Genomic DNA, 26437 nt, shown 5'->3' on the forward strand with positions numbered 1-26437 from the left:
ATCTGGGGGTTCTCCTGGACTCCTCAAGAAGCAGGTGATGTTCATGGACAGGAGGGCCTTTGTGTTTTGTGTTTGGGGTTTTATTTCTGAAAGCCACTAGGAGTGACCATGAGTGAGTTGGGGGGGATATGTAAATAAATAGCGTTTTCACAGTTCAGGCTTCACATGGTTCATATGGTATCAGCTTCAGTCCTATAATTCTTTCTATCCTTAGAGCCAACTCAGAGGCCACAAACAATGTGTGAACGCTGGAGACAGAGCCTGCTGGAACATTATGGAGGCAGACCACAGGGTGACCAGTATGTGCCCCAATGCGACACACTAGGCAACTTTAACCCACTACAATGTCATGGAAATAGCGGCTACTGCTGGTGTGTGGATGAACATGGCCGGGAAATTCAAGGCACTCGATCGGAGCCTGGGGTACCCCCTGCATGTAAGAGGATGGCAATGAGTCACAAAACTCAATGGGGCAATGGGGACTTCAGCTGAACTGGGAATTTTTAAAAATCTTTTTTGAGCTTGGAAGCATCAGGGGATTTGTTTGATAACAATGTGACATTAACCAGGGGTGGATAAAAAACTGAATCAAATATATGTTAATTAATCATCTCTGGTTGCTTGTTAATTGAATTATTTAGTATTTAAATCTGCATTAAGACAAGAAAAATTGTTCTGAAATGAAAAGTGTATTTTATCTTTACATCTTGGAAAATGCATCTTCTTATCCTTGTGAGGGGAGTCAGCAAATGTATTTTTAGATGAATAGATTTAAAAGCACCAGTAGACCTGTGTTATGTTGTTAAAATACATATGTGTGTGTGTGTGTGTGTGTAAAATCTGATTCCAAACTGATGCTCCCTTTTAATTAATTAAAGGAATCTTAAACAAGAAAACTTAATAGGTTTTTGTTAAACACTTAGTGTAGTTCATGTAGCAGTTTAAGAATGTACATAGCTTTCGAATTCCAGAGTAATACTTGAAGAGCTTTCAAATTTAGATTTAAAAATTCCTACATAGTCTTACTATGCAACGCTCTCTACATGGGGCTGCCCTTGAGGACCACTCGGAGGCTTCAGCTGGTGCAGAATGCAGCCGCACGAGTTGTGATGGGGTTTTCCCGATACTCCCATGTAACACCTCTACTCCGCGAGCTGCATTGGCTTCCGGTTGCCCTCTGGGTGAGATTCAAGATGTTGGTAATGACCTATAAAGCCCTAAATGGCTTGGGTCCGGGATATCTGAGGGAAGACCTGCTGCCAGCATCAAGTTCCCTTCCTCCAGTGCGCTTCCACAGGGAGGGTCTTCTCAGGGTGCCGCCGGTAAAAGATTGCCGGCGGGTAACGCCCAGGGGGAGGGCCTTCTCAGTGGGTGCGCCTGCCCTCTGGAACCAGCTGCCCGTGGAGCTGAGGACTGCCCCCGACCTCCGTTCATTCCACCGGGACCTGAAGACCTGGCTTTTCGAGCTCTCTGGCCCAGGCTGAGAATTTTAATTTTAATTTTAATTTTAATTGGGGTTTTTACTCTTTCAGGGACTGTTATAATCTTTTAAATTGTTTTTAATTTTTGTATTTCTTGTTTTAATTCCCTGTAAACCGCCCTAAGTCCTTCGGGAAAGGGCGGTATACAAATCCAATTAAATAAATAAATAATAAATAAATAAATAAATAAAAAGCAGCTACAGTGCTAACCTAATCCTTCAGCTTAGCAGAAAGTTGGCCTACAGAATTGTCCTTGTTTAGCCATCACAATGCGGACTGGGAATTCAGTCATTAGACAATGCAGTCATTAAGTAAAATCACAACTCTGCATCTGATTTTCCTTCAGCTTTCCTTTGCTTTACAGAACTGCAAAGATTGTAAATGCAAGGATTGGTTGTAAAGTTACCTTTTCATCACTGTTGTAATTGTGAACAAGGCACTTGCTAAATGAGCACTACTTGTACATTTCATAAGTAAATGTATAAACTCAACAAAGAATAAAACCAGGCAGATCCCACAAAGGTAATCAGCAGGAGACAGTGCACGGGGAAAACATACTCTTAAATCAGGGGTCTTCAAACATGGCCCTTTTATGACTTGTGAACTTCAACTCCCAAAATTCCTCAGCCAGGCATGCTGGAATTCTGGGAGTTGAAGTCCACAAGTCATAAAAGGGCCAAGTTTGAAGACCCCTGTCTTAAATGCATCCAAGGGGAAATGCTGTTGAAATGAACTTCATAGCTTAGAGGGCTTCATATGCTGGAGAAAAAACCATCATGTTTTAGCAGCCATCCTTCAAAAGCCAGTGTAAAGTAAGGTGGTTCTTTCATGTCGTGATCTAGGCCAGGGGTCTGCAACCTTGACAACTTTAAGACTTGTGGACTTCAGCTCCCAAAATTCCACAACTGGCTGAGGAATTCTGGGAGCTGAAGTCCACAAGTCTTAAAGTTGTCAAGGGTGCAGACCCCTGATCTAGGCTGCCAGATAGATTGGCCTTGGGTGGAGGAGCAGGTCCATTCTTGTGACCCAGCGTGTAACTTGTAACTTTTTGCCCACAGGCCTTCCCAGCGTCCCTCCTCCAACCATCCGTCCAACTCCACGTCCTGAGATAATTCCTCCTGGATCTGGAACATTCTTGCTATATGCTCAGGGCCAGCAAATCGGTTCCTTGCCACTGAATGGAACAAGGTTTAAGAAGGAGGCAGCAAAGACTGTTCTCTCTCTGCATGTAATGTATTCCATACAAGGTGGGGCAAGTCTTGGAAGGAGGCTGGATTTTAGTCAAGGAGGTTGCTGGAATTGGGGGCTCCAAGAGACATTGTTTCCCAACTTCCTTTTTTATGGATCTTGGATCTCCTTCCAAGTTCAATTGCTAAAAATGAGTGACATGGTTTTCTTCTGTTTTGAAGTGAGACAACAAACCTTTATCATCTTTCCTCGAAAACCCAGATGACCCCACTCCAAAATGTAGCCCATCTGTGTGACACTTAACACTGTCATAGAATTGGATACAATTGGAAGGGGCCATTGGAGCTACCCTCTGCTCCACAAAGAAATTCAAATTAAAGACAGTCCTTGACTTACAACTGTAATTAAGCCCGGAATTGTGGCCATAAATTGTTGCAGTTGTAAATTGAGGCATCGTGTGATCAGATTGAATTTATTACCATTTTTTATAACAGTTGCTAAGTGAACATGGTGGTCATTAAACAAATCTGTTTTCCCCAGTGGGCGTTTTTTGCTGGAAACCAGAAGTAAATGCTTGAAACCAGCAAAACAGTCACAAATTGTGGTCACCTTACCATGGGACCCTGCAAACAGCTGTGAAGGTCAGCCAGTGGCCAACTGCTCAAAATGACTCTTTCGTTGCTCTTTACAATTTAAACAAAGCTGAAGTCCACTATGTTCAACATAGTCTTCAGCTATATTGCTCATTAAGGTCTATAAAACTCATAAAAGAAGACAGCAGATGATATAATAATCCAACATTTTATAATTAGGAGCAAAGTGCCTTTTCCATCAACAGGCCATTGAGATAATTGTAGAACTGGTCATTATTTTGTACGTGTTTTGTATCCTTCATTGTAGGGTTCCATCATGGTAGGGATTGACTATGACTGCAGGGAGAAAATGATCTACTGGACAGATGTTGCAGCACGGACTATTAGTCGGGCAAGTCTGGAGCACAGTGCAGATCCAGAGACCATTGTTAGTTCAGGTAGGTATTTGACATTCCCTGGACTAATATAATCCATAGCTGGGGTTGTGAAGGAGTTTTCTCAGCCCAGATTTTTAAAGCCCAAACTACTTGAAATGTACAAGTTTTCTATCATTCTGCTTCAACAGAAAATCTGTATATGTCTGTATGTGTATTTTCTCAAAGAAAGCATTCCTCTCCAGGATCCTGCATGTGTAGTAGCTAGGCAAAGGTGTTGTGGCAGAAAGCCAATATCACATATCCAAGGAAAAGATTTTGGGGTAGCAGAACAGAAAATGCATTGTAAAGCAGCCAGCCAGTCAGCTTAGAGGATCCTGACGGCCCTATTGGTTTGAAGCCACCCTGATGTATTCAGACGATTTCTGTCCTTAAAGCAAAGCAAAAATATTTGTTTAGCCATGTGCATAGCAGAGTAGCTTTTTCAGAGTGGGGATGAGACAGCATATAGGGCGGAGGTACAAAAGCTATCCATATGGTGTAGTAACAACAACTTGCACCTAAACATCGGCAAGACGAAAGAGATGGTGTTAGACTTTCGGAGAAAAAAGGAGGAACCTGCCCCACTTTACATCGGGGAGGACTGTGTGGAGAGAGTTTCCTCCTTTAAATTTCTGGGAGTCTACCTCTGTGAAGATCTGACCTGGAAAGTTAACACAACCCAGGTGGCTAGAAAGGCCCAACAGAGGCTTCACTTTCTTAGGGTCTTGCGGAAGAACAGGGTAGAACAATGACTAATGACCCTCTTTTACCGGTCTACTATAGAGAGCGTCTTCTCGTATGGTATTGTGGTTTGGTATGCTGGTCTGACAGCCGCGGACAGGAAAGTATTACAGAGGGTAGTGAGCACAGCACAAGACATTGTGGGCTGTCCCCTGACACCACTGGACGACATCACCAGGGCTCGTTGCCTTGGAAGAGTGAGGAAGATTCTCAGGGATGACTCACACCCTGGACGGTATCTCTTTACTCTCCTACCATCCGGTAGGAGATATAGGAATATAGCCAGCCGTACCAACAGGCTGAAAAATAGCTTTTATCCGTGGGCTGTTAGGCTTTTAAATGGGATATAATCTCTGTGAACTTATGCAGAATTGACTTGGGAGGCCGGTGTGTGGTGTAGTTGGTTCACATGGTGTGGTAGGATGGAGGGTTTGTTGTCACTGTGTGTTGGGGGGAGAGAGCACGGGGGGAGGCTCAGCTAATCTCAATGTACACATGTTGTACTTTGACAATAAAGGTTTTATTTTTATTTATTTTATTTATTTATTTATTTATTTATTTATTTATTTATTTATTTATTTATTTATTTATTTATTTATTTATTTATTTATTTATTTACATATGCCCAAATTAAACACACTAGTAAGGGCAATAAATAGAAAAGTGCCCTTCTCCATTATGACGTGAATTGCCTTTTTGCCACATTGTCTTTTTGCCTCTATTGATCTATTGATCATTTCTAGAGACAGCTTAAACAGGCCTAGTCAGTTATTAAACATACAATTTATTTATATTGTAATTTTCATTAAAAGAAGTTTCAGGCTGAGGTAATGTATGGTAATTTATCAACTGTCTGAATAAAGTTGTTTGCTCTGTCAGCTGACAGGGAGGGACATGTGGGATGATCATCTGGTAGAACTTCCATAGGAAGACCTACAAACAGCTTCACTACAATTTATGAACGTGTAATGGACCTGACACAGTCATAAAGTGGGTAATCATGTGACCAACCTGATTTTACAACCTTTTTTGTGGCAGTAGTTAAGCAAATTCTGAAGTCATTAAGTGAATCCTCTGTAAGTGTGTGAGCTCTGCTCAAGTCCTGTCTGTTTTTCAAAAGCAAACGATCCCTTCCCAACCAAACCTGGATGTGTAAATAATGAGATAATGGTGACCGGCACTGCTTCTGATTGATTTCTTTTCCAAAGAACAGCTAACTTAATAGTAATTAGCGACTTCTGTAGGAAATTGATGGAGATGACAATCTGTTTTGACAATGTCTCTGGCTGTTCCAGTTATCTGAAGCATAGGATTTTCCCTAAAAAGGGAGGAGAAAGTGGGGTCAGGGGTGTTGAGCTCTGCATATGACTTGAATCAGCGAATGTAATATTTTATAATGTAATACTGTATAAATTGTGCCTATTAATTAATACTTTTCACCATCCTTCAGCAGAAACCCACCAACCAAGGCAAAATGGAAACACTATTGACAAAACAGCTCACAAACAGGCCTACTGACTTAACGTTATTGCTGATATTATTAATGCAAGCAATTACAAACTAATCATTCTGAGACACCAGGAAAATCAACTGAAGTTTATCTGTGTGTTGAGAGTGCAGAGCAGAGCAGCAAAGATGATTAGGGGACTAAAGGCTAAAAACTGTCTAGTCCAGTCTAGCGAAAAGAAGGACTAGGGGTGACGTGATAGCAGTCTTCCAACATTTAAGGAGCTGTCACAGAGAGGAGGGGGGGTGTCACCTATTTTCCAAAGCACCTGAGGGCAGGACAAGAAGTAACAAATAGAAGCCTGTCAAAGAGAGATCCAGCCTAAAGTTAAGGAGAAATTTCTTGTCAGTGAGAACAATCAGTTGGATGGCTTGCCTCCAAAAGTTTTGGGTGCTCTATCATTGGAGCTTTTTAAGAAGAGAGTGGGCAGTCATTTGTCCAGAATGGTAAATAGTCCCCTGCTTGAGGAGGGAATTGGACTAGAAGACTCCCAAGTTCCCTCCCAACTTGTTATTCTGTAAATTCTGTATGAATCATGCGGAATCATACAGAATATGTATAAATCTGTATGCAGGAATGAATCTGCATGGCTTTAAAGCTGCAAATCAGATAATTACCGTGTTCACACTTTAAAATAACCAGGATGAAAACCCAGCAGTTGCATATGTGTAACCTGTTCGATTTAACATTAAACTTGCTTAATGTTAATCTTGCTTAACTTTTTCATGGTTGAACAGATGAAGCAAGTTATATGAACAAAGCCAAAAGGAGACATAGAGACAGGTGTTTTCAGCTTTCACGACTAAGGAAGGACTTGTATGTGAATCTTTCTGGTCCTAATCCAGTATCCTAACTAGCACACAATGCTGATTTATGCATTTGTTGATGTTACACATAGGACAGGTTTGAGAAAATACAGATACTGTACACTCGCACACTGGTAGCCACAGTCAGTGATCTGTGAAGAGTGAGGAGCATTAAACACCACATTAAACAGAAAAAATCTATAAATCTATAATAGTGCCAAAATAATTTATTTATTAAATAAATAATTTATTTAAATCAGCCCAATGATTTAGTGTTCTTAAAGTCCAGCAAATGCTTTGCTTGTTTCCCTTCCTTTAGGGCTGATTAGCCCAGAAGGTCTTGCCATTGACCACCTCCGAAGAACCATGTTTTGGACGGACAGTGGCTTGGACAAAGTGGAGAGTGCCAAGCTGGATGGCACAGAACGGCGAGTGCTTTTTGCCAGTGATCTTGTCAACCCACGTGCCATTGCAGTGGATCCCATTCATGGGTAAGTAGTTGGGCCTGTCTTGATGGTATGTCAGGTTCGGGCAAAGAAGAAAAAAACAAAACAAAGCAAAAAAGGAAATATATCTATATATATCTATATATCTATATCGATCGATCGATCGATATTTATCTCTAACTAACTGAAGTTAGTTGTCACTACAGATAGTCTTTCATTTACAATCACAATTAGGACCAGAAATCTGATCATAAATCATTACTGTTGTAAATCGAGGTACACATGAGACTGGAAGTATTTTTCTGACATTTTCTGTCACTGTTAAGCGGGTGTGGCAGTCATTAAGCAAATACAGCAGATTGTTAAGTGAATTCCCTTCATTCAAATGATTTTTTTTTGCCAGAAACTAGCAAAAAATGCCAGAAACTAGTAAAAAAAACCCTCATGAATCATACTGACGATACTTCACCCTATGCTAATAGATGATCTCACCTGATGGTTTCATGTAGATGTTAAAGGAATGGGAGAGAGTGGAGTTCTGCAGCACCCAGCAAAGTAGTGGCCTAGGGTTAAACCATTCTTCCCCCTATAAACTGACTAGAACCAGCCCTGAAAAAAAGTCCAGAGCACTGTGGATTTCTCCAGAAAGATATGATGTTTGATAGTATAAAAAGCTACAGAGACATCAAGGAAGGTCAGGGTGGACCTAGTTGCACCAAAGATCATCCTTATGTGTGATCAGTGTTATCTTGGTAGAGTATCTTTGCCTGAATTCCCAGTGAAAAAGGTTCAAATAATCTGTTTCTTGCAAGATTCTCTAGAACTGGAAGCCAACCACCCTCTTAGCAATTTTTCCAAAGCCCAGATGAAAATTGTCCAACTCTTCTGGATTGAATACTAGCCAGACTATCCATTGTGCTAAACGTCAAACAAACTATTGTGCCTTAGGATTATGGATGATTTCATACTGAGCATAGGTTCTTAAAATAGACAAGAATGATTACCATTTCATCTAAAAGGTGGGGGGGGGGGCTGAGATGAAAGATTGAAACTGAGAATTGCCTATTATGCTAATGTAGTGCATTAAGTTCCCAGATATAAATAGCATGGTGAGAACATCATTAAAAGTTTATTTTTTAACAATTCCATTTCATTCTCCCACTCATTTTGTATCTAGAGCTATTGACAAACATAAACAATATTGCTGTAAAAGCAACAAAATCATGCTAAAGTAGTTTCCCTTAATTTGCGTGGTTACATGATCTGCAGTCCATCCCTTCTGGAAAAAACTGGGTTAGGGAAAGTTGCTTTAGGTAATAAAAGCAATTAAAACCAATCCCAAAGCAACTGATGTGAATTCCTAATTACTCCTGCAAAAGTTCTTCTCCTTATGGATATTGGCTAGTGAAGTGTCATGTAAGTCAAGATGGTAGCCTAGGACAAGTTTTGTACATTATCTCTTAAAATGAGACTGTTCTCTTGGGAGGAGGCATGTAGTAGTCTGATTCCACGCAATTTTCCCTCTCTTCTCTTTTTGCTTAACTGCTTTTAAACCATGACCAATCGTGGTTGCCTTTTAGGAATCTTTATTGGACAGACTGGAATCGTGAAGCTCCCAAAATTGAAACATCAACAGTGACTGGAGAAAACAGACGGATTTTGGTCAACCAAGACATTGGGCTGCCAAATGGGTTGACCTTTGATCATTTTTCAAAACTGATTTGTTGGGCAGATGCAGGTAACATGAATTTTGTCCAGAGAAAAGAATGTGATTTCTGCATAAAATATTTCACCTTCTGGTTTTAGTTAAAAATATATCCCACTGAAGGCTAATCAATGGCTGTGTGGAAATGGTGGGCCATATTGTAAATCAGACATGAGCCCAAAGGCCCAGTCTCTTCTTGCAGTGCCTGGCCCTTTAACCTTGCCTCCTCCAATGTACAGACAAAGAGGAGCTTTGGAGGGCTTTTCTCTTACAGACTTTGTGTGTGAGCATCTTCCCTTGTTTTTGGAGTGAAGGACTGGATTCTTCAGGATGACAAGATGTAAGGGAGCTTTTTGCCTAATGCCTTAGTTTATACAGGGGAATGAAGCTGAGCTAAGGACCAGAATAAAAAGTGAGCTTGAAATCAGATACTGGAGGGAGTGTACATGTGTGAAATGCTAGATGGGAAATTTCTTAAGGAAATTAGTCAAAACAAGTGCATCTCACATGTTCCATTTTTATTCAAGGTATTTAGAGATTAACATAAAGTCATAGGCACAGAGTTATTTACATTTCCCAGCTTGTAGAATCACCATCACCACCATCATCCTGTAGGAACCCAAATTTGCAATTTGCTTTTTAAAAAAATGAACTTCTGAGCTGAAATAGGATGTTTTAAACCTGTGTTAACAAAATGAATGTGTCTCCTCAACTGTAAGATTCAAACAAAGTATAGGTTGGTTTAATCCAATGTCCTGGTTTATAACTTTTTAAATCAGTTGGCTGGGATCTTGATACATAATTTATTTATTTATTTATTTATTTTATTAAACTTATATACCGCCCTTCTCCCGTAGGACTCAGGGCGGTTCACAAGGTTTTTTAAAACAATGCAACAAGTTACAAAAATTAAAAACAATTAAAATAATTACACTAACCTTGAAATAAAAACCCAATTACAATTAAAAATACAATTAAAACCCGTTAATACTCTCAGTCTAGGCCAGAAAGCTCGAAGAGCCAGGTCTTCAGGTCCCGGCGGAATGAGCGAAGGTCAGGGGCAGTCCTAAGCTCTACAGGCAGCTGGTTCCAAAGGGCCGGCGCACCCACAGAGAAGGCCCTCCCCCTGGGTATTGTCTGCCGGCAATCTTTTACTGGCGGTACCCTGAGGAGACCTTTCCTGTGGGAGCGCACAGGACGAAGGGAGCTTGATGCCGGCAGCAGGTGTTCCCTCAAATATCCCGGACCCAAGCCATTTAGGGCTTTATAGGTCATCACCAGCACCTTGAATCTCACCCGGAGGGCAACCAGAAGCCAATGCAGCTCGCGGAGTAGAGGTGTTACATGGGAGTATCGGGAAACCCCCATCACAACCCGCGCGGCTGCATTCTGCACCAGCTGAAGCCTCCGAGTGGTCCTCAAGGGCAGCCACTTATTTTACCTTAGTGTAATGTGTTATGTGAACCCACATATAATTATGTGACTGAAAAGCTCCAGCTCCCTCTATGCTGGCTATCAGAGATTGAGAGGAGTATCCAAATTATTCTGATATTATTTTCAGTGTTTTGAGCTAGAGTCAAAGTTTTGTCAATCTATGTTTATATAACTTGGAATAGCTTCAAAATCAGATCAATGCTGGATTGTGTACTCATAATCAGCAATCATATTGATGCTGCCTGGATGCAAATCTTAAATAAAAGAATCTGCCTATAGAATTGGAAAGGTTATTACACTCCCCCCCACACCAAAAGGCAGAAAAGATCAACCTGTTTTGCATGGACAAAATGGAGTGCTTGACGAAAGTGTACCAAAAAGCCTTTGCCCATCATGATGCTTTTAACTGAGGTAACAGAACCCTAGAAACCTAGACCATAATATTAATATATAGCATGCAAAGGGCTGGCCTTACAGTAGATACTGCCATCATCAGTTTTAGTATGGGAATGGGCACTCTGTTTGTGCGGGAAAAGGATTGCTTCCAAGCACAACTTCTAGGAAAGGATGATGTTGGCGGACAATTACCAAGGTTAGGTTGCTCTGGCATCAATAGACAAAAATGCATCAAGTGACCACTACTGTAGGGATAAGTCTTTTGACACTCTGGAGATTTCTTAACAACATCACACATGATAAATCTAATTCTATAATCAAGATGATGCAGTTACAATTATCCATTTGAGCAAGAAAAACATACTGAGTTCCTGATCCAAGTCTCTTTGCTTGAAAAGGAACCAAGAAACTGGAGTGTATATCACCCAATGGAACAGAAAGGCGGGTCATTCAGAATAATCTCAACTATCCCTTCAGCATCGTCAGCTATGTCAATCACTTCTATCATACAGACTGGAGAAGGTAGGATCTTCTCAAAGTGTAAGGTTTGAATTAAAAGACAAATCTAGAAATATGTGATATCTTCTTATGAGAGCAATATATTCAGAGTAGAAAAATTGCGTACAGAGTGGGCTTTCCCCAGAAAACGTATATAGAAAATATTTGGGAAGCAGTTCTCTCCCTTATCTCTCTATTTTATGATTGATGTAAAATGAATATATCATAAAAGAACATATATCTAAGGCAGGGGTCCCCAGCTCTTGGTTCGTGGACCGGTACCAGTCTGTGGCCTGTTAGGAACCAGCCCACGCAAGTGAGCGGAGCTTCATCTGTGCGTGTGGAATATAGGTAGTATGTGAAACCAACCCTCCCCCCCCCCGCGCGCCAGTCTGTGAAAAATTTGTTTTCCCAGAAACCTGTCCCTGGTATCAAAGCTTGTCAGCCGCTGCTCTAAGGCAAGAAACCTGCAAAATGTAGGGGACAAGGAGGTTAGAACAAATGACCTCATGAGAAAAAGAGGCCTCATAAATTTATAACCAAATGGCAATTATACCTCTTCATGCTTTCTATATTAGAATTCTGCTTATGGGGAAAAGTTGGAAGAAACTGTACAGTATGGCATTTATTACCGTGTCTCTCAGAATTTGGAATGTCTAACAATCCTCAAAGGATTAGATTTAGATTTGGATTCGACCCACTTGTTCTGATGTGGGCAACTGCCATATTTATTTAATGCAATTTAGGTTGGAAAAAAACAAAAACCTCCCTCAAACCGGTTTCCTAGTGACCTGGTAGGCTATTTAGCTTTCTTGGCAACAATAGGATTTGTCATTGCCTTCATCTAGTTTTTTCCCCAACTTTCCAAACTAGAGTCTTGCCCTTGGATTCCCTGATGTTGTCCTCTGCAAATATTAAATAGCTCTGACTGTACTTAGTTTTGACACAAACTTCATGCGCCATTCAATTTCTTTGCACAGGGATGGTGTTATAGCTGTAAACAAAGACAGTGGTGCTTTTATGGGCGAGTATCTTCCAGATCAGCGGACACATCTCTATGGAATAACCGTAGTTCACCCATACTGTCCAGGAGGTAAAAATTAAGAATCAGCTATAAATGTTGGGGCAGGATTTAAGGGTAGGAGGGGGAAGGGAACAGGAGAAGTAGTCCCACATCTTTGCTCATGGAATTTCATTTTAGGAATGCATCAGAACCATTAGCATTGTAAGAAACAACCCTGCATTTATCTTGTTCTGCAATGCTTTGAGCTACCATAACAGAATACGAAAACCATGTCTTGGTTGCCTTGGTAATAAGACATTCCCTCCCTGCAGTCTAGAAGGCATTGGGATAATCAAAATGGCTTCCTAAACAGCTATGTGCTTGTAGGATGCTCTAATTCCCATGATCCCTGGCTGGCCAGGATGACCTTGTAATAGAGAACAGGGCACCTATACAATTGAAAAGGGTGGGAGTGAATGTTTTATGTCTGTCAGTTAAATCTGTAAAAACAAACCTCTTATCCTGAAACTGTTTAAACATTTGGCACAATCATAGCAAAAAGTGAGCATTCATAATGCATGTCAAAAAGCTATTTTAGTGTTTTGAAGGTGTCTGATTATTATACTGGAGGCACACTTAAAACTGGAGAATTATTCCGGATTGCTTAAGTCTCTAACTCATCTGACAGGTTCTAAGAAAAAGCAAGATGGATTAGAACACAAGGCTCGCTATTTTTCTTATGGTTTTATGCCAATTCTGACCTGCTCCAAGCAGGACACAGCAGCTGAGAAAGAATACAGGTAGTCCTCAACTTAACAACCACAATTCAGCCCAAAATTTCTATTGCTATGCAAAACGGTTGTTACGTGAATTTTGCCCCGTTTTATGACCTTTCTTGCCACAGTTGTTAAATGAATCTCTGCAGTTAAGTTAGTAAAATGATTGTTAAGTGAATCTGGCTTCCCCATTGATTTTGCTTGTCAGAAGGTCGCAAAGGTGATCACATGACCCCATAAATGCCGTAAATATGAACAAGTTGCCAAGCATCCAAATTTTGAACACATGACCATTGGGATGGTGCAGGGGTCATTAAGCAGGAAAAATGGTTGTAAGCCACTTTTTTCAGTGCTGCTGTTAACTTCGATCACTAAATGAATGGTTGCAAGTGGAAAACTATTTGTAGTCTTTTCCTATTTGTTGTTGCTGCTGCTGCTTAAAGCCAGTCTAGCAAATTCTTCCCTTCTAGCCTTGATGAGATCCTGTTGCCTACAGAACCCAACAGTCATTTTGCAGTCTCTGCACAAGGAAGCTCATGAATCAAAATAGGAGAAGGCAACTCTTCTTAGAGAAAAACTGCACTATTGGTTATTGGCCACATATTGCCTATGTGATCCATCATTGTCAGCCAGTAGCAGCCCTTATGGAATCATTTTCATTTTTATTTTTGCAGGAAGAAAATAAGCTATTAAGTAGAGGGGAGGAAATAAATTCCACTGTGGCAGCTGGAAGAAGAGTTCCACTTCCTGAGATTATTGCACACCATGCAAAAGACCCCTCCAGCTGTATCGGGACCGTTAATATGTACTGGAGGGAATTAAGTGGTTTAACTTAGAACAAAATTATCTAGTATTTTTAAGTTATACCTCAAATCTTTACTACTGTATTTTTTTTCACAATGAAAACAATTTTATATATTGCCAAAAAGAAATGGTGCTATGACAGGGATATATATTCTGCTGATTGGAGCAACATTATATTAGAAATACGACCATATAAATATAGCCTTACTCCATCACTATTTTACCAAAAAAACAAAAAAACCTTTTAAAAAGTGGAATGGGGTGGGGGGGATAAACCATCTTAACTCAAACAGGGAACAGTCTAGAATGACTTCTGGAAATACTATAGGAAGGAGAATGGGAAAAAATGAATATCCTTGCCTGTTCTTAGGAGCCATGCAAAATTGCTAAAGGTATTTTAGAAAATCTAATATTCTGCCACCTCTTGTTGCTTCTGACATGGTGCATGACTTTTTAAAGATTTATGTAAGAATATGCTGAAATGTTTCAGATTTACCTTCCACTCTTCATATTCTGGGGCTGCATGAGAGAAGTGTGTTTGTGTGTGTGTTAATATCTGACAGTAACTGCTAATGTTTTATAGGCTATTCTATGAATTCAATAAAAAGCCTGAATTTTTTATGAGACCACTTCAGTTTTGTATTTGACAACTTGCCAGGAACATCCTTCCTAATCGTAAACCACTGAACTGAGGAGGTGCAGGTAAAACAGTTCAGATTCACAGGATAGCAACTGTGCCGCAATCTATTTAACTGAAAAAAACCCCTCCCCCTTGCCCCCAAAAGCACATAGAAACATCTAATTCTACACATGTGCAATGTCTTATGAACAAATAAACTGAAAGATGAGAAAATAGCCACTGCTGTACTTGACAACCTCCCACTACAGGAGGTTTAATCCAAGCTTTTATTTATGCAAAGAAAAATATTTAGTGGATGTGCTGGCAGTTGACCTGGTTTCTTTCCAAACATGGGAATTGTATCCTTTTGGAATTGCATGCTAGATCTGGAGGAGTCTCTGAACAGCATGCCAGCAACAAGAAAGCCAAAAGCTTTTTTATTTTGTTCATCTCCCGACTTTGCCAAGTCTGTGATCAGTTTTGGGATCAGCAATAATCGCTTGAACAGCTACAATGGCTTCATTAATCTTGGTCTGCAACTCACGGAGCTCTTCTATGTGCAACAGTCGGAGGATCTGAGCAGCTTCATTGAGGACAGCATCTGGAGAGGAAGGTAAGAAAAGGGAAACAGAGCTCAGTTCAAAACCCTTTAAGTGGTGCATCTAAAATATGGACCTCGAGTCAGTCAATTCCTTTGCAACAAGCATCCTTAACAAACACCAGGCAAACCATCCCAAGCAAGCACAAGTTACGAATACTATAAGCAATTAAGGAAAGAAAAAGAAGTCAGGACGTTGGGTGAAATATCAAGATGGTTTACAGAGGTTCCTTTGCCTTTCTTTCATCGTTGTCCAAACACAACAGAAACAGCAAACACCAAAAACCCTATTCCCAGAATGGAAGCAAACTCATTCGTTGAATAAATAGGCATGTTGAAATGGTAATATACAAGACCCTACATCTGGTGAGTTGTGGGCTAATATATTAATATACTGCTGTCATTTGGAAGAGGAAAAAAGCATATTCAGATCTACTGGAACAAGGCACTTGCTGATGCTGGGCTTTCCTAGTCAACAACTGGAAACAAAAACAACAGATGGGTGAAACTCATCAGTAATGGGGCTCCATCATCTTCCTCAGAAGGTTTTGTGGTGACAGAAAACAAAACGCCAGTGAAAGATAAAAGTTTCCCCTGTCCAGTCATGTCCGACTCTAGGGGGTGAGTGATCACTGCTCCTTAGCCGAGGGAGCCAACATTGTCCAAAGATGCTTCCATAGTCACGTGGCCATCATGATTATATGCTGAGGTGCATGGAACGCCTTCCCTCTGAAGTGGTACCTATTTATCTACTTGTATTTGCATGCTTTCAAACTGCTAGGTGGGCAGGAGATGGGGCAAAGACGGGAGCTCACCCTGTCACGTAGCACTCAGGTTTTGAAGCTGGGCTGCCAGCTGGCAAGTTCAGTGTCTAACCGCTGAGCCATTGCCCCCCACACACACACACACTATAAAAATTCATGGGGAAATACAGGCTAAATTATGGCATATTGGCCACTATAACACTGTTCACAGTAAATTGGTATGCAAACATGGTACAGTTTCTGACATAAATATTATTTAATTTTGCTGGCAAATGAGCACATTTTTCTAAAAATAAACCTCTGCATGTAAGGAACACTCATTCTGCTAAAGAAGCACAATCTTGAAGAAAAGGAGGGATTGTCCTGAATAAATGGTAGATGTGCATCAGGCTGGAAGGCTAAAAGAAGAAACTTTGAGAGAGAGAGCAAGTGGAGAATCACTTACCTCCAGTGTCAAAGCCAAGAGTATGTTTATCTAAGGCGACAGGCAAACCCTTAAAGAAAAAGACAGGAAACTCATCACTGAAGCACAGGTGGAAAACAAATTACTTTGTATAATTTGAATCTGGCACTTCCTACTGATTTTGCAGTAATGATCTAGACTGAAGATAATTTGCTGTGCTTGAATTGTGTAAATTTTTCAAAATAACATTCCAGTTATCCAATTATTGGATCATCAAGTATATGGATTTTGCTGTCCATACCCGCAAAAACTTTAGCTGAACAATACCAACTACATACTATAGGCAGGGTGGCTTCAGATGTTAAGAAATTCAAAATAAAATACATAGAACTTAACAAATAATTTGTTCTACAAAGAAGCTGTCTCATAACTTAATTTCATCACTCAATTAAAATGAACATATAAAATTATCCATGTGGATCAATGGCCCAAATGATCTTCCTGGGCTACCTCTGCAAAAGGATTTTATTCCATAATTTTCCTGCATGCTTGTATGGACTGTTGCTGTTTTTAACCTACCAATCCTTGTAAAGGCATTTAATAGGGGCTAGTATGAGGCAGCTGCTCTTTACCTTGACAAAATATAATGTATCTTGCATGCAGAATAGACATGATTTGCTTTGGGGTACAGCGAGAAAGGGAAACTGCAAGTTTTGAAAGGATGCTTTGCTCAAACCTTTGCATTCCTGCAAAACTTTATTTAGCCTTAGGATTTTCAGCCATTAGCATCCTACTTAAAGATATGAAATAAACCATAATTTATTGCATTTAAAATAGAAAATCATACCTCTTTTGACTGATTTGCTTTAGTAATAGCATCCTGACTCAAGCGTTCTTGAACCAAAATGCGAATTGCCTAAAAAGTAGGGGAAAAAACGTAATTGGGTGTTTGTAAATGCTAATGGGATATGCGCAACAAATTGTACAGCACTGCAATCATACACGTTGCTGTAGAGCATTTTACATAGGAAAACACAACCATGTCTGGCTTCAAGCAGTTTATGAACTAGAATTCAGCACAGGGAGGGATGAAAGAAGCGGAAGTATTAAGACCAAGTGGAAACTGAGTCAGCAATGTGTCTTCACATTTGATTCCAGCTCTCTCTGGAGTGATCTGTTTTTTTACTTTGTACTGTTGTTCAGCATTTAATGTTAGACTGAGAATCTCCACAGACGTATTAGATGAGACTTCATGTAGAAATGCATCTTGGACCTAAGTGCTATACGTGGGTTATGACCAGTGACATACTTCATTAACCTGCATATCATGTTTGCTCTGCATGGGTGTGAAACCAAAGTAGCAGCTATAGAACATGCAGAGTGGAGGAGGGTAACAGAAAATCCCACTGAACAAATGTAAACTACAACAGATGTAGCTGTACCTATAGTCTACATAGGAACTATTTTTAGTACTGTAGGGAAACATAAACACATCTAGCAGAGACATATTTAATGTTTCTTCTACCTGTTCTTTCTCTACAGTGCTTGAACAACTGTAGAAGAATGGGAGTTATTACTTTTGACCATCATTGTGTCTGTTGTACTGAGGGCTCGTTAGCTAATATTCTGATGTCTATCTCATTCCAAAGAAGTAGATGAATCATTACATATTACTACAGAAGGAATAATGAATATTCTAGTTTTGAAGCTACGAAGTACTACAATTTGTATCCTTCATAACATAGAGGCCATGAAGGCTGGTGCAAAGGCACACCAGTCTTAATTCAAGACAGGGCAAAACCTGTATTGCACACGATCAGCCAAATCATTAACCAAAATGAATCAACAAGCAGGCATAAATTTGCCCTAAGCAGGGGTGGGCAAAAGCACACAACGCTAGGCCTGTAATTCAAACTGTGTGCATTTACTTAGAATCCATATGCATTTTTTTTTCTGAAATGAAATCATTGGGAATCTTGTGAAACTATCCTTCAACTGAGTTACTCTTATAGTTGGTAGTTTTTCTCCTATATTTGAGCTAAACTTTCTTTCAGAAATTGAATTTAAAGAGAGTAAAGAACACTATGGATACAGGTTTAGATACAGCTATCGTGAAAAATGACCATCCTGCTACTGAAACATGTGTTTAGCTTAAATATAGGAAAAACAATTAAAAAAGATGCTGGAAAAGGATAAACTTCTAAAAACACACATCCCCAGCAGCAGATATTTTAGAAACAGGGCATTAGGTTCAAGGCAGCATCTAACCAACAGGCTTAGGAGTCTCTTTCTTAAGCTATGTTGTCCACCTCAAATTTTTCATGTCTGTCAAATAAAATAAATAGTAAAGGTGGTGGAGAAGGGAACATTCAGCAAGTTTATCCAAATCATTTTTAAAGAAGTTAAATTACTGTTAGTGGAATAATTCATTAATAAATTAACCTTAAGCATAACCAAATAGTCATCATGACGTTGGATCTGAAGAAGATTTGCCAAAGCCATCACGCCAGCTTTAAAATCAGGATTATTCACTGTAAAAAAAAGAAAGACATAGGTACAGGTCGATTCTTTTTTTGATGCATATTTCACACTTAAGAACAAATTAAGCTGTATCTTTACTCACCATCCAGGTTTATCAGGGGTTCTGTATTTTTGGCTGCGTTATCTGCATTTTTTGCCCCTTCTGGTGTAGGGTCCTTATATTTGTCAGCTGTTAAAAGAAAAGCCAGTTCACTCAATGCACAACTACCGGTATGGGCCACAATACAAAGAAAAAGCTCAAAATGAAAGAAAGCCTCAGAGCAAAGGAAATAAGCATTATACTATTCTTCTAATTCGAGAACAGCATGTGCATAACAGCGGCAGCTGTCTACATTGTCCAAAAATTTCACTGTAGATACTTAATTGCTACTAATAATGAATCCTAAGTAGCATCTATTATCATGTTCATGACAGCAAACAACATTTTCTTTAAAATACCAAAGACTATACAAGCTGTACAAATTCAGAAAAAAAAATCAAAGGACAGAACTCTAGTTTTAGTAGAGAACTGGGTCACAGTATCAGCAAAATAATTGCAAATTGGTGGATAGGTTTTTTGCAATAAAAAACATAATGGGCATAAAGTGAAATTGTCCAATGCCAGTGCTGGGGAGTGGGGGGCAAGCCGGTAGAGAAAATGGTTGCAAAGAAATAAGTGAGCATTTCCCAATCCATCCTTTCTGCAGTGAACTGGCAGAAGATCAGGTTTTCTGAAATACCTGACTCTAGGGTGGCTTTTTTTCAGCCTGATCAACTTGAAGATGTGTGGACTTTAACTGCAATGGATGGAGCTAGGGCTGGCTGGCAAATTCTGGGAGTTGGACCACCATATCTTAAAGTTTCCCAGGTTGAAAAATACTCTTTAGAGCTTTGCACTATGAGTAGTACCTGAATGCTAAAGAGAAGCAATGGATGGAAACTAATGAAAGAAAGAAGCAACCTAGAACTAAGGAGAAATTTCCTGACAGTTAGAACAATTAATCAGTGGAACAACGTGCCTCCAGAAGCAGTGAATGCTCCAACTGGAAGTTTTTAAGAAGAGACTGGTCAGCCATTTGTCTGAAATGGTATAGGGTTTCCTGCCTGAGCAGGGGGTTGGACTAGAAGACTTCCAAGGTCCCTTCCAACTGTATTATTATTATTATTATTATTATTATTATTATTATTATTATTATTATTATTATTATTAAAAACTTTTATTCATAAAACATAAAACTCAAACACTCAAATTGACTGGCACTAATGGTTGACACGGGTTGCTGCCAGCATCCTAGGTATCAACCAGGTATCTCCTTAAAATGTAAGACGTTCCAAGTAGCAGAGTTTTTTGTAGCTTTGCTGGAGTTATTGCAGGAGGCTGCAATTTCTTGATGTATTTTGCAAAGTTTTCGGACATACGGTAGTTCCCAGTGCCCCAATGACAATGGGTATCACTGTTACACATTTCATCCACAATCGCGCAGTTTTGATGGCCAGGTTGTGGTATTTCATAATTTTTTCCAGTTCTTTTTCTTCAACTCTGGCATCTCCTGGTACAGCGATATCAATCAACTGTACGCTTCGGTTCTCTATGACTGCGATATCTGGCATGTTGTGTTCCAAATGGCGATCTGTCTGCATTTGGAAGTCCCAAAAGATCTTCACCCTCTCATTCTTGACAACTTTTTCCACCCTATGTTCCCACGACTTTTCGGACACAGGCAAGTCATATTTTTTACACAATGCCCAGTGGATTAGTTTAGCAACTCGGTCATGTCTAGCTTTGTAATCAGTTTGCGCAATTTTGCTGCACTCACATATTAAATGTGAAACAGTTTTAACTCTGTTGCTGCAAAGTCAGCAATTTGGATTGTTAGTAGATTTTTGTATCTTCGCTTTCATGGCATTAGTTTGTAGTGCTTGTTCTTGAGCAGCCAGTATTAAGCCTTCTGTTTCTTTCTTGATGGTTCCCATCTTAAGCCATGCCCATGTCAAGTTGTTATCACATTTTCCTTCAATGTTTTTCAAATGCTATCATCATCATCATCATCTTGTTTAAAGAACAAATCGCTGCATTAGTGTATTTGATCTTAACTGCCCTTTATAATTAACCTCATCTCAACCCTAACCAGTTTGTTTTGAAGTAAAACAGATGCCAGCTAAGTCATATCAGAATCAAACTTTGAATTAACCATATAGAAACAAAGTTTTCCCTACTATGTATATTAATATTTAATTTTTAAGACACTTAAAATTAGAGGCATGTATAAATTAATTGAAGCATAACTGCAAGTCTTTTTCTTACTCAATTTAAAAATAAGACTGCAATTTGAAATTAAAAAATAATCTATCACATTTTAAGCAAGAGAAGATTAAAAAGCCCAGCATACCATTGTCTCCATACTCAAGCCTAACTGCCAATCCCAAAAGCCAATCAATGGTTTCTTGCCGTTCTTGTATAGTAAAGGGACAATTCACATCTTTAAGGTACTGTTAAAAAAACAAGTTTAAATCAACATTTCAATTAACAACAAATCTTAAAAGCCATAGGTTTCACTTTGGTGAACACCTTAACAGAGATCTGGCACTGAACCATGAATTCAGCATTAAAGCATCTTTAATCAGGTGAAAAAAACCTTGCTGCTGCCATACCTGAACCAAGACATTTCAGCACTTTTTGTGTCAAAAGCATCTAATATCTACTTTTGAAAGATAAAGGATACTTCCATGTGTTATGAAATAGCTTGGAAAACACTTTCTTGTGATCTTATTCTATACCACAAACATATTAAAAAGACATGGCCATATGGATAGGACCAGTCCTGTAAAACCCTTTCACCTGTTCCTTAGCTATGAAGTGTGCTTCATTGGGTAATAAGATCCTGAACACAGTTCCAAATGTACAGTGCCATGAAGCAAAACAATATTTATTTTTTAACTCTCGGTTGTTTATATTCTAATTCTGCTACAATTTTTTTTCATTTCCTGCTGCTGTACTCCTAAATCTTTCCCAATCTCAACTCCAAATTACTTGTTAGCACAGTGAATTCTTAGTTGGTCCATCTCACACACTTCCTACTCTGTAATGAATTTATACCCACTATTCTGGTGGTACAGGAGGCTACCAATTGTGTGGGGGAAAATATAACAATGTATCACACATTGGACAAACAGTGCTTAGTCATCCATCCTGGGTTATTTTAGCAGTATCCGGGCAAATAGATTTTCCTTACTACTAAATTCCACTTTTTTTTTAAAGTATGTTGCAGACTTATATTGCAACTGTCAATGTAGTCCAGAGGTGCTCAACTTATCCAGCTTCGTGGCCTGGCTCGGCGAGGGGGCAGGGGCATGTGAGTGGCAAGCGCACGTACACAGCTCCATTTGCACAAATGGAGCTTTGCACTCAGGTGGAGGGTGCTTGTGCTCGCGTGTGAAGCTCTGTTTGCGCGAGTGAGACACACTCGTGGGCAAAGCTCCACTTTGCATGCAAGAGCAAGTGTGCTCTGCTTGCACAAGTAGAACTTCGCACACACACACTTGCCAATTTCTCTCATGGCCCCGTTTCAAACAGGCTGCAGTCCAGTAGTGGGACATGGCCCAGAGGTTGGAGACCTCTGATGTAGTTATAGAATGTTAGTATGTCCAAATGTTTGTAAGTTTATACAAAAAAAAATGCTACAGCCAGTGAAAATACCTTAATTTTACTTTTCTGTGCTTTCATCAACTCTAGTCTGAATTAGTCAATCAGCATGCAATGTGTTGCTATAGTAAAACAGATACCATCCACATGCTTAGAAATTATATTTAAACTTAATACTACCTTTTCAAAGGACTTTGACCATTCTGTGGCATTATGGATGTTTCTTAAATTCCCCCTATCTTCAATTTTATAGTGTCGGATTTTCTGGTCTTCAAGCCAAACAATAAAATTTCGGAATTCTGTTTCATCTACAATAACAAATAAAATATAAGTCACATCATAAATAATACTATTCCTTAAATTAAAAGAAATCCTTGTAAAATTCTATTATACTAAATTCTCTACTACCTAGAAGATACAATAATTAATAGCAATCTTCAGTAGGTCAATTCTGTTAAAAAAACAACCCTTCTACATTCTCTTGGATAAATGTCACATGACTGCATACTAACACAATGGTTTCTTGCTGTCTTAAGAGATGCTAACCATCCAATAGGCAAGTCTACTCCAATTTTTATGACCTCTCAAGTGTATTTCTTTCATGGATCAGAATTCTGTGCACTCAAGTCATTCAACCCCTGGTGATTTCATGCTTGGACTATAGTAGTGTGCTCTATATGGGGCTACCCTCAAAGAGCATTTGGAAGCTACAACTGGTGAAAGTTTGACATGGACAGGTTTTTGGGGCCCCTAAAATGGCCCACCTTATACTGCTGTTCCGTGAGCTGCACTGGTTGCTGACTTGCTTTTGGGTGCAATTCCAGGTTTGGTTTTTACTTATAAAGCTCTGCATGGCAGGGGTCCAGATTACTTGAAGAACCATCTCACTCCGATGGGACAGCGCCCCACCCCATGCTGGCAGAAGATGCATGCTGCAGATCCCATTGGTCGAGGAATTCTGGCTGGAGAGGTCCAGAAGAACCTTCTCTGCAATGGCACCAGCCCCTTGGAACGCCTTGCCCACCCACCCTAACCTTCCGTAAGAGCCTGAAAGGCCTGGCTGCCAATTGGCCTGGGGGCCCAATGGGGGAGTACTGCAGCAAAGTGGGCAGCAAACAAATGTAATAATAATAAGGAAGGGACCTTGGAGGTCATCTAGTCCAACCCCCTGCTCAGGCAGGAAACCCTATATCATTTCAGACAAATGGCTATCCAGTCTCTTCTTAAAAACTTCCAATGTTGGAGCATTCACAGCTTCTGGAGGCAGGTTGTTCCACTGATTAATTGTTCTAACTGTCAGGAAATTTCTCCTTAGTTCTAGGTTGCTTCTCTCCTTGGTTAGTTTCCATCCATTGCTTCTTGTCCTGCCTTCAGGCACTTTGGAAAATAGCTTGACTCCTTCCTTCTTCTTTGTGGCAGCCCCAGAGATATTGGAACACTACTATCATGTCACCCCTCGTCCTTCTCTGCATTAGACTAGACATTCCCAATTCCAGTAACCGTTATATGTTGCAGCCTCCAGTCCCCTAATCATCTTTGTTGCTCTTCTCTGTACTCTAGCTAGAGTCTCAACATCTTTTTTACATCATGGTGACCAAAACTGGATGAAGTATTCCAAGTGTGGCCTTACCAAGGCATTGTAAAGTGGTATTAATACTTCTATCCCTCTGTTAATGCAGCCTAGCACTGTGTTGTTTTTTTGGCAGCTGCAGCACACTACTGGCTCATATTTAAGTGATTGTCCACTAGGACTCCAAGATCCCTCTCACAATTGCTACTATTGAGCAAGGTACCACCTATACTATACCTGTGCATTTGTTTTTTCTTGCCTAAATGTAGAACCTTACTTTTTTCACCACTGAATTTCATTTTGTTAGATAGGGCCCAAAGTCTGTCAAGATCCTTCTGTATCTTAAGGCTATCTTTTGGAGTGTTGGCTATTCCTGCCAGCTTGGTGTCGTCTGCAGATCTGATGAGTTCTCCATTTATCCCCTCATCCAAATCATTGATGATGTTGAAGAGCACTGGGCCTAGAACAGAACCCTGGGGCACCCCACTACACACTTCCCTCCATGTAGATGCAGTTCTATTAAGAACCACATGCTGAGTATGGCCTGTCAGCCAGCTATAAATCCATCTGGTGGTGATGCTGTCTAATTTAATTTACTAAATACATTTCTAAAAGTATAAATCCATTTTAATGCAATATAGTCACATATTATTGTTCTGTAAGGCAGCTTACAGTTTTAAAGTCGTATCTCTCTATAGCTTTCTTTAGAGATGGAGATCTTATCAATCAGTATTGGAAACCTGGCTGGAGAATTCTGGGAGTTGAAGTCCACAGTTGCCAAGGTTGGACACCCCTATTCTAAGTTCTAAAATAACCACAACCTAGTTAGGAAGCAAAGAATCGATCAAATCTCTCTTCTATAACCCCTATTTTGCCCCGTGATACCACCTGAAAGAGAAGATTTTAGCTGTTCAAGCTCGGTTCCAGTTTTGGAGGACAAGTGTGGAATAGAGCCTTGGTGGAGCAGTGGGCTAATGCCTCCTTAAGTAACACCAGCTGCCTGCAATTAGTGCAGGTTCGCATCCCACCAGGCTCAAGGTTGACTCAGCCTTCCATCCTTCCGAGGTAGGTAAAATGAGGACCCAGATTGTTGGGGGCAATTAAGCTGACTTTGTAATAATGCCGCTTGGGGGGTGTATGAAAGCCCTAATAAGCAGGCATATACATAGAATGAAGGCTACTGCTAAGCTTGTAAGCCGCCCTGAGTCTTCGGATATAAATGGAATTAAAATAAAATAAATAAAATTGCTTCCCTGAGGCCTCAACTGTAATTTCAGGAGCCATTACTGCAGGGTTTATGGCAGGGGTCTTCAAACTTGGCCCTTTTACGGCTTGTGGACTTCAACTCCCAGAATTCCTCAGCCAGGCAAGCTGGCTGAGGAATTCTGGGAGTTGAAGTCCACAAGTCGTAAAAGGGCCAAGTTTGAAGACCCCTGGTTTATGGTAATTAATTTCAACTTCTTTGGGGGAAACTCCACCTGGGGCTGGTACCCAGGCAGATACCAAATGCTTACGTTCAATACAAACCTAACTTTTGTACACGCTCGGTAATGTGAGCACTTCCCTTAACAAAGCGCTTTCCTAAGGTGGTACTCTCAAAATATGGCTGATTTTCAAAGAACGAATCCCCCTGGCTTGGTTTAACTAAGAGTGATGGGAACTGTACGGCAGCGTTTCCCAACCTTAGGAACTTGAAGATGCGTGGACTTCAACTCCCAGAATTCCCCAGCCAGCATAGCTGGCTGGGGAATTCTGGGAGTTGAAGTCCACGCATCTTCAAGTTCCTAAAGGTTGGGAAACGCTGCTGTACGGTAGTCGCTTATACCTGGGAGGGCATCACGAGAAAGCAGCTTTTAAGGGGGAGGGGACGCGAAAAAAAAAGCACCGAAGGGGCTTGGTCAACGCAACCATTCTCTTGTCTGGGAGAAAGCGAAGGGGCTTCGCGCATGCGTATCAAAACGCCAACAGCAGCTAACCAGCCACGAATGAGACGGTGGGTTTGGGTTGCGGCCTATTGGTAACGGCTTCCCTCACCTCGGCAGTTGAACCCGGCCGGGTTGTGGTAGTCGAGCGCCGTCAGTTTCCGCCGGAACATGGCGCTGCTCTCTAGGCGAGAGTCTTTCGAGCAGAGACGACGTCTAACCCAAGGAGCGCTTCAATTACTAACAAGCGGCTAGAGGAGATTTGAGAAAGAAAGAGCGCCTGCGCGACTCGGTTACGGGAACGAGAGAGAGAGAGAGAGAGAGAGAGAGAGTTGGCAGTAGCCAATCATTATTTTTCAAGGACACGCGTCACGGCTGGTGAGCGGGACTAATACGACGGAAATAAAATGATTGGTAAACGGTTTGACTGACAACAGCAGTAGCCAGTGAAGATGGAAGACCAAGTCTTTGAACAGGAAAGGAAAGGAGATTTTTAAAACTAGGATTTTCAAGGCTTGTTTCCGTTCTTAAGGTAGCTTCTCTTTCGGTCCCGAATTGTCCTTGCAGAATTTTCATCTCAGCTACGATTAGAGCCCGGCACGCC

The 26437-nt window shown here is 40.4% G+C and overlaps 2 protein-coding genes across 2 annotated transcripts in view; one reads left to right on the top strand and one right to left on the bottom strand.

The window, feature by feature from the left end:
- NID2 (nidogen 2) overlaps positions 1–14400 on the top strand; it is a 64170-nt gene extending 49770 nt beyond the window's left edge. Inside the window, exons 14-21 of the mRNA XM_081314416.1 lie at positions 215–436; positions 2540–2709; positions 3570–3699; positions 7052–7223; positions 8759–8916; positions 11112–11235; positions 12192–12304; positions 13665–14400. Of these exons, the coding sequence (XP_081170542.1) occupies positions 215–436; positions 2540–2709; positions 3570–3699; positions 7052–7223; positions 8759–8916; positions 11112–11235; positions 12192–12304; positions 13665–13675 (1100 nt within the window). The 3' untranslated portion in view covers positions 13676–14400. The remainder of the gene's footprint in view (positions 1–214; positions 437–2539; positions 2710–3569; positions 3700–7051; positions 7224–8758; positions 8917–11111; positions 11236–12191; positions 12305–13664) is intronic.
- A 257-nt stretch (positions 14401–14657) lies between these two features.
- RTRAF (RNA transcription, translation and transport factor) lies at positions 14658–26149 on the bottom strand. The gene is made up of 8 exons (XM_081326486.1): positions 25946–26149; positions 22522–22649; positions 21089–21188; positions 18802–18888; positions 18621–18709; positions 17026–17094; positions 16221–16269; positions 14658–15014 (listed from the first exon to the last, which is right to left on the bottom strand). The coding sequence occupies exons 1-8, from the start codon at positions 26004–26006 to the stop codon at positions 14860–14862; spliced, it is 738 nt and encodes a 245-aa protein (XP_081182612.1). The 5' UTR covers positions 26007–26149; the 3' UTR covers positions 14658–14859.
- Between the last annotated feature and the right edge of the window lie 288 nt (positions 26150–26437).

Source organism: Vipera berus (assembly GCF_964194415.1).
Source record: "Vipera berus genome assembly, chromosome: 1".
NCBI lineage: Eukaryota > Metazoa > Chordata > Lepidosauria > Squamata > Viperidae > Vipera > Vipera berus.